At 41.5% G+C, this 7,165-nt stretch overlaps 1 protein-coding gene across 1 annotated transcript; it reads right to left on the reverse strand.

Moving 5' to 3' along the window:
• Positions 1–6,222: 6,222 nt before the first annotated feature.
• On the reverse strand, positions 6,223–6,761 carry LOC107495496 (uncharacterized). Its single transcript, XM_016116643.1, has 2 exons — positions 6,564–6,761; positions 6,223–6,465 (listed from the first exon to the last, which is right to left on the reverse strand). The coding sequence occupies exons 1-2, from the start codon at positions 6,759–6,761 to the stop codon at positions 6,223–6,225; spliced, it is 441 nt and encodes a 146-aa protein (XP_015972129.1).
• Between the last annotated feature and the right edge of the window lie 404 nt (positions 6,762–7,165).

A 7,165-nucleotide genomic window follows, 5' to 3' on the forward strand; every position in this document is an offset into this window, starting at 1 on the left:
GATTACAGTGGAGAGGCTTTGGCCATTTAATGCAGAGTAGATGTTATACTGGAGCAGCATTGCTAGTAAAAGAAGGTATTGAGACGTTGAGAGGTAAGGATTGAACTCATAATATGATTTCTTTTGTTATTTTGTGATGTGTGTATTGTTACTGTGGTGGTGTTAATGTTCGTCTGATTTAGGGTTTACTAGTGTTGTTTTAGCATTTTCGTGTGTGAGGTTGTGTTACTTTGTATGGCTCTGTGACAGTAGTCAATGATGTTTGAATTTAGTGATGGTTCTGTTGCATGTTTTTTTTTGGGTTAAAGGTTGATTGGTACCAACTGGGTGTAGTAGGTGGTGATTGATACAGAGCAGTTGTTGCTGGTCATGTTTGTTTATGATATTTTCGTGTTTGTCATTGTAGATGGAGGGTCTTCCCATGACCTTTATTTTTCACCATGGTGGGTTGTTTAGAACGGGTGAGGATGGAGACATGGTTTATGAACCTGATAATACAGAGGTATTGATGGGTGTTGAGGGAGACACACTTGATGTGTTTTTTGTAAGGGGTTACTATAAGGAGCTGGGATACATTGAGGCTGGCAATTGTTGGTGGAAAGTTCCTGGAGTTCCGATTCCATCTGGGTTGAAGAAGTTGGTGACAAATGCTGACTTGATTGCAATGTGCAAGGATTGTAGGAGGAACCACCATTTGATCAACCTATACTTTGAGGACTGCATCTCACAGCCTTGTGTAGTGGACAATATAGGGGAAGGTGTAGCTCTTCTGGAAGCAGGAACTAGTAAGAAGAAGAAGTTCAGTTCCCAGGCCAAGATGCACCACTCCCAACCTGTGAAAACTCCCATAGTGAACCACCCTCAGCCGAAGAAACCAATCTCTGAGCCCACTAAGGCAGCCTCACAGCCCAGTAAGCCCAAAGCTCAGCCCAGTAAGCCCAATTCTCAGCCCACAAAGCTAGCCTCACAGCCCAGTAAGCCGAAGAAGCCTTATTCTCAGCCCACCAAACCAACACATCAGGCCTCAAAGACCACCTATCAGCCCATAAAGACTCCCTTGCAGTCAACAAAACTCCACCCTCAAGAAACCAAAACCAACAATCAGGGGAAGACAGCCCCACATCATTCCAAAACATCCTCTCAACCAGCCAAGAACCCAGATAGTGATAACAAGAAAGGAAATATGGTGCACGAAATTGTGATCATCAATGGCGCCATCAACATGGTACGCTCAATTGCAATCTCAACTCTTTATCACAACTTCGCACAACTAACCAGCAAGTGCACGGGGTCGTCCAAGTAATAAACCTTACGCGAGTAAGGGTCGATCCCACGGAGATTGTTGGTATGAAGCAAGCTATGGTCATATTGTAAATCTCAGTCAGGCGGATTCAAATGGTTATGGAGGATTAATGATTAAAAGATAAAAAAAACATAAAATAAGAATAGAGATACTTATGTAATTCATTGGTGAGAACTTCAGATAAGCGTATGAAGATGCTTTGTCCCTTCCGTCTCTCTGCTTTCCTACTGTCTTCATCCAATCCTTCTTACTCCTTTCCATGGCAAGTTGTATGTTGGGCATCACCGTTGTCAATGGCTACAGTTCCGTCCTCTCAGTGAAAATGTTCAACGCGCTCTGTCACAGCACGGCTAATCATCTGTCGGTTCTCCATCAGGTTAGAATAGAATCCAGTGATTCTTTTGCGTCTGTCACTAGCGCCCAGCCTTCAGGAGTTTGAAGCTCGTCACAGTCATTCAATCCTTGAATCCTACTCAGAATACCACAGACAAGGTTTAGACCTTCCGGATCCTCTTGAATGCCGCCATCAATTCTAGCTTATACCACGAAGATTCTGATTAAGGAATCCAAGAGATAAACATTCAAGCCTTGTTTGCTTGTAGAACGGAAGTGGTTGTCAGGCACGCGTTCATAAGTGAGAATGATGATGAGCGCCACATAATCATCACATTCATCATGTTCTTGGGTGCAAATGAATATCTTAGAACAAGAATGAGCTGAATTGAATAGAAGAACAATAGTAATTGCATTAATACTCGAGGTACATCAGAGCTCCACACCTTAATCTATGGTGTGTAGAAACTCCACCGTTGAAAATACATAAGAACAAGGTCTAGGCATGGCCGTGAGGCCAGCCCCATGATCTAAGATAGCATAAAACTACTCAAAGATAGCTACCAAGATGATAATAACATAGTAAAAGGTCCTATTTGTAGAGAACTAGTAGCTTAGGGTTTACAAAAATGAGTAAATGACATAAAAATCCACTTCCGGGCCCACTTGGTGTGTGCTTGGGCTGAGCATTGAAGCTTTCATGTGTAGAGACTTTTCTTGGAGTTAAACGCCAGCTTTTGTGCCAGTTTGGTCGTTTAACTCCCATTCTTGTGCCAGTTCCGGCGTTTAACGCCGGGCAGTTTTGAGCTGATTTGGAATACTGGTTTGGGCCATCAAATCTCGGGAAAAGTATGGACTATTATACATTGCTGGAAAGCCCAGGATATTTACTTTCCAACGCAATTGAGAACGCGCCAATTGGGCTTCTGTAGCTCCAGAAAATTCACTTCGAGTGCAGGAAGGTCAGAATCCAACAACATCTGCAGTCCTTTTCAGCCTCTGAATTAGATTTTTGCTCAGGTCCCTCAATTTCAGCCAGAAAATACCTGAAATCACAGAAAAACACACAAACTCATAGTAAAGTCCAGAAAAGTGAATTTTAACTAAAAACTAATAAAAATATAATAAAAACTAACTAAAACATACTAAAAACATACTAAAAATAATGCCAAAAAGTGTATAAATTATCCGCTCATCAAAATACTAGTGCATGCAGAGTAACAAGATCCGGAAGAACTGTAAGAGAAGGTCCCATCCAGGATGAAGATTATGACTCTCATGACTCGTATGAGAGTACTGAAGGTGAGTTGTACAAGCCTCCGAAAGTTCTAGGAGACAATTTATACAACAGTAAAAGTGATAGTGAGAGTGGAAAAAGGTTCACAAAGAAAGCAAAAGCAAGCTGAAGCGAAGGAGAAGCATAGGCCTCCTAAGTCTAGACTAGCAGACAAAGAAATTGACACTGATGACTCAAGTTATGAGGGTTTCAAAGATGAAGAAACCTCTGAATCTGGTAAGCTCTCAATCTGGATTGCTACTGTTTTAATATTTCACTTGGCCAAATTTTAATGTCTTGCTTGTTATGATTTGGTAGATGCAGAGGAAGATGATGATGATCTTGGAAGTTTGTCAGATCCTGACTCATGGCATTCAGAGGATTCTGGGAAGGAGTTAGACTCTGATGAGGACACACTAACTGTTTATCCCCAATATAATGAAAAAACCAAATTTGGAAACCTGAAGTTTGAGGTTAGTATGACTTTCAAATCAAAAGCTGAATTTATACAAGCCACTAGGGATTACACTATCCAGTGGGGTAGAAATATATTATTTACCAAGAATGATAGAGTTAGGGTTAGAGCTGTTTGTAAGTCAGATGATTGTCCATGGGTGGTTTATTGTGCTTGTAACAGTAAATACTTGTCTTGGCAAATTAAAATGCTAGTTGATAATCACACCTGCCCTAGAAAGAGGAAAAACAGGGCTGCAACCCAAACATGGACACTTAGCAAGCTAGTACCTAAGCTTAGAATGCACCCAACTATGAAGCATCGAGGGGTGTATGATTGGTTTGTCCGAAAGTGTAATGTGTACCTCAATAGCACATGCATCACCAGGGCACTAAAAGATGCTAGGAAAATTGTAGAGGGTGATGAGATAGCCCAGTATGGTTTGGTGTGGGATTATGCAAACGAGTTACTTACTAGCAATCCAGGATCCAGAGTGCAAGTTGGTGTGATCCCTATGCCTGAGAGTCCTCCACTATTTGATCGGTTCTATGTCTGTCTTGATGCTTGCAAGTGGGGGTTTAAGGCGGGTTGTAGACCTCTAATTGGACTAGATGGAGCGTTTCTGAGGACACTACACGGAGGACAAATTCTTACTGCTTGTGGACAAGATGCTAATAATCACATCTTTGTGATTGCCTATGCAATTGTCAGTGTGGAAAACAAGGATAATTGGTAATGGTTTCTTGAACTGCTTCACAGTGATCTAGGTGACTACAGAGAGCACAAATGATGCTTCATCTCAGATATGTAGAAGGTAATCATTTCTGTAAGGACTAATTTGATTTACTTAATATTCATTGAAGGACTAGTTTGATTTAATGAATTCAATGTTGAGGACTGAAATGATTTAATATCTTTTCGTGTTTTGTCTTTTGGTGTAGGGTTTAATCCCTGCTGTTCAGGAAGTTTTTCCAAGAGTTCGCCACCGCTTCTGCGTGTGGCATTTGTGGCGCAATTTCTCAAAACAGTGGGGTAGTTGTGAGTTAAAAGACCTTGTGTGGGAATGTGCAAGGTCAAGGACAACACCTGAGTTTGAGAGAAACATGAAGAGAGTTAAGTTGATCAACGAGAAAGCTTGGCAGTATCTTGATAAATGGCCAAAAGAGGCATGGACGAAGACGCATTTCAGTGAGACTCCGAAAGTGGATAACATATGCAACAATGCCTACGAGTCATTCAATGCAAAGATCAAACACGAAAGGAGTAAGCCTATCCTGACCCTGGCTGAGGAAGTTAGGAGAATCATCATGAAGAGTCTGGTTGATAACAGAAAGAAGTTGCAGAACTACCAAGGAATTCTCCCTCCTGTTCAGCAAAGTAGGTTGGAAGCTATGACAGTGCTGTCCCGTCATTGGGCTCCTCAGTGGTGTGGTGATGAAAAAGAGGAGTTGTACGAAGTGCATGGCTGGCCGACGAATATGGTGGTTGACCTGGGCAAGCACACATGCACCTGCAGGTTTTGGCAACTTACAGGTAACAACTTTCTTCCCTTACTTAATTAACAATGTCTTCACTCATGATAGTATCTTTACTCTATGAATTTGTTTGGCTTCAAAGGAATGCCATGTATGCATGCAATATCGGCAATACAAGATAAGAATGACAAGAGACCTGAAGAATATTGCCATGAGTGGTTAAAGATGGAAGCCTATAAGCGTACCTACTGTTTTAATGTCAATCCGGTTAAGGGGCACGATCTATGGGAAAAAACGCCACATCCAGCACCAGTCCCACCCCCAGTGAACCCTAAACCTGGGAGGCCAACAAAGAAGCGAAGAAGGGACAAAGAAGAACAACCGAGTGGGTCAAAGATAAAAATGAGAAGAAAATACAACCCAATCCGGTGCATGTACTGCGGTGAGGTTGGACACAACAAAAGAGGGTGTGCAAAGAAAAAGGTTGTGGATGCTGAGGAACATGCCAAGCAGATGCAGCTACAATTGGCAGTTGTTACCCCTGGTCCAGAAGGTGCTGAACCTGAAGTAAATGCTGCCCCTACTGATACTGATATTGGTACAGAAGCTGAGGCACCTATGCCTTCACTTCCATCACCCACTCAGGCTGACTCAGAGAGTGACAGTAGTGACTCGGAATGCATCCCACCAACCCAAGAGCCCCTAAAGGTAGTATCATCTATCATCACTCATAAAAAAAATTTGAATGTAGCCTAATCATGTCAGAAACTCATTTGGTACTGGATCATACAGGATCAATTGTTTGGTAGGCCAGCTAAGTTGCAAGTCATCAAAAGAAAAGCAAGGTTAACGTCCTCTCCTAAGCATGTTGCAACTGGATCTGTGGCTGTTTCTGCTGAGACCATTAAGGGGACAAGTTCTGGAACTGCTAAGCGGCTGGAAAAATTCATGACCTTTGTGCCTACTCCAGGCTTCAAGGCTTCAAGGAAGACTGATGATAAAGTTTGATTTGTTAGGAATGTGTAGTTGTTGACTCATTTTGTGTATGAAACAACATTCTGTTTGTTTCTTTTGTGTGTGGTAATTTAGTCTCTGGACAATGTATTTGTCAGTTAAGAACCATATGACTTTGTTCTGCTATTTCTCTATTAAGACAATGTCACAATTAGCCGTCAATGACAACTTACTATTAAGATTAACATTACTTACTATCTTCATTTTGTTTATGCCTCAACATAATTCATGCAAACACAGAATTAATTGCCAAATTTTATAAAATTATCCACATTTGACAGGGAATTGCTTCTAACTTCAAATAACTACTCCCATTCAAATCAATAATTTCAATACATCATTACATGTTCATACAGGATAACTGGATTCATTTAGAAGTACATAAGAAACAACAAAGTATCACAACTACTACAAACAGCAAAATCATTAGCAGTTTCAAAGCTCTAACTTCAGCTTCCAAAGTGCCCAACTTCCATGCCACCTTCACCCTCCATTCATCATTCTCACCTTCAACCTCCATATCAGCTCCTGCATCTTTCTTTGTACCACACACACCCACTGCTTCAAATTCATCATCATCAACCCACTTAAAATAATTGCAGTGACTGCCCTTTTGCAATTTCAGATGGGAGTAAACAAAAAAATCAGAGAACACCCAACAGCATATAAGAACATGAAGAAGCTTTAACTTCGTTTACCATCACTCACCCTGTACCTTGGACATGCATGGAACAATCTATTCGGATTCTCCATTGTCCCAGATTTCTTAATCACAGTCTTCAGACCACAGAAACATGATCCATCATGAGCATTCACCTTCCTCCTTCGCATCGAAACGCTGGATCCATGACTGTCGTGCGATGCATGTGACAAACCGCCACCACAACCACCATCTCCTCTCTCCATCCACGCAACCAGCCAGGGATTACGCCTCCCACTTACCTCTACTACCACCGAAATTAATCACCTCGATGTATTTATCGTTCGAATTGGGATTAGAGTTTATAAACTCGAAGGACTAATTTGATTGCTTAAACAAAACTTATCTTGTCAGCAACAACATCCTACAGCCTGGCATTGGCCAACTTGGCAGTTAACGGGCCACGTAAGCGGCCGTTTGCCATCTCATCAATCGAGAAGACGGAAGGACGAACGTGATCAACACAGGTATCTTTCGAGGACGTTTTTGATTAATTTTGAATTTCGGGGGCGAAAATAGAGATCGGGCACACTTTCAAGGACGACATTGACTATTAACTCAAAAATAATAAAGAAAAGGTAAATGATCTAAAGGCTTGCTCATGGAAAGT

The sequence above is a fragment of the Arachis duranensis genome, chromosome 6 (genome assembly GCF_000817695.3).
Source record: "Arachis duranensis cultivar V14167 chromosome 6, aradu.V14167.gnm2.J7QH, whole genome shotgun sequence".
Lineage (NCBI taxonomy): Eukaryota > Viridiplantae > Streptophyta > Magnoliopsida > Fabales > Fabaceae > Arachis > Arachis duranensis.

Bases quoted from the DNA above. Each gene is read 5' to 3' on its own strand.
- LOC107495496 (XM_016116643.1), bottom strand. From the start codon at position 6,761: ATGGAGAGAGGAGATGGTGGTTGTGGTGGCGGTTTGTCACATGCATCG. The intron at 6,466-6,563 runs GTGAGTGATGGT...AAATTGCAAAAG, and splicing joins ATGCATGTCCAAGGTACAGG to GGCAGTCACTGCAATTATTT.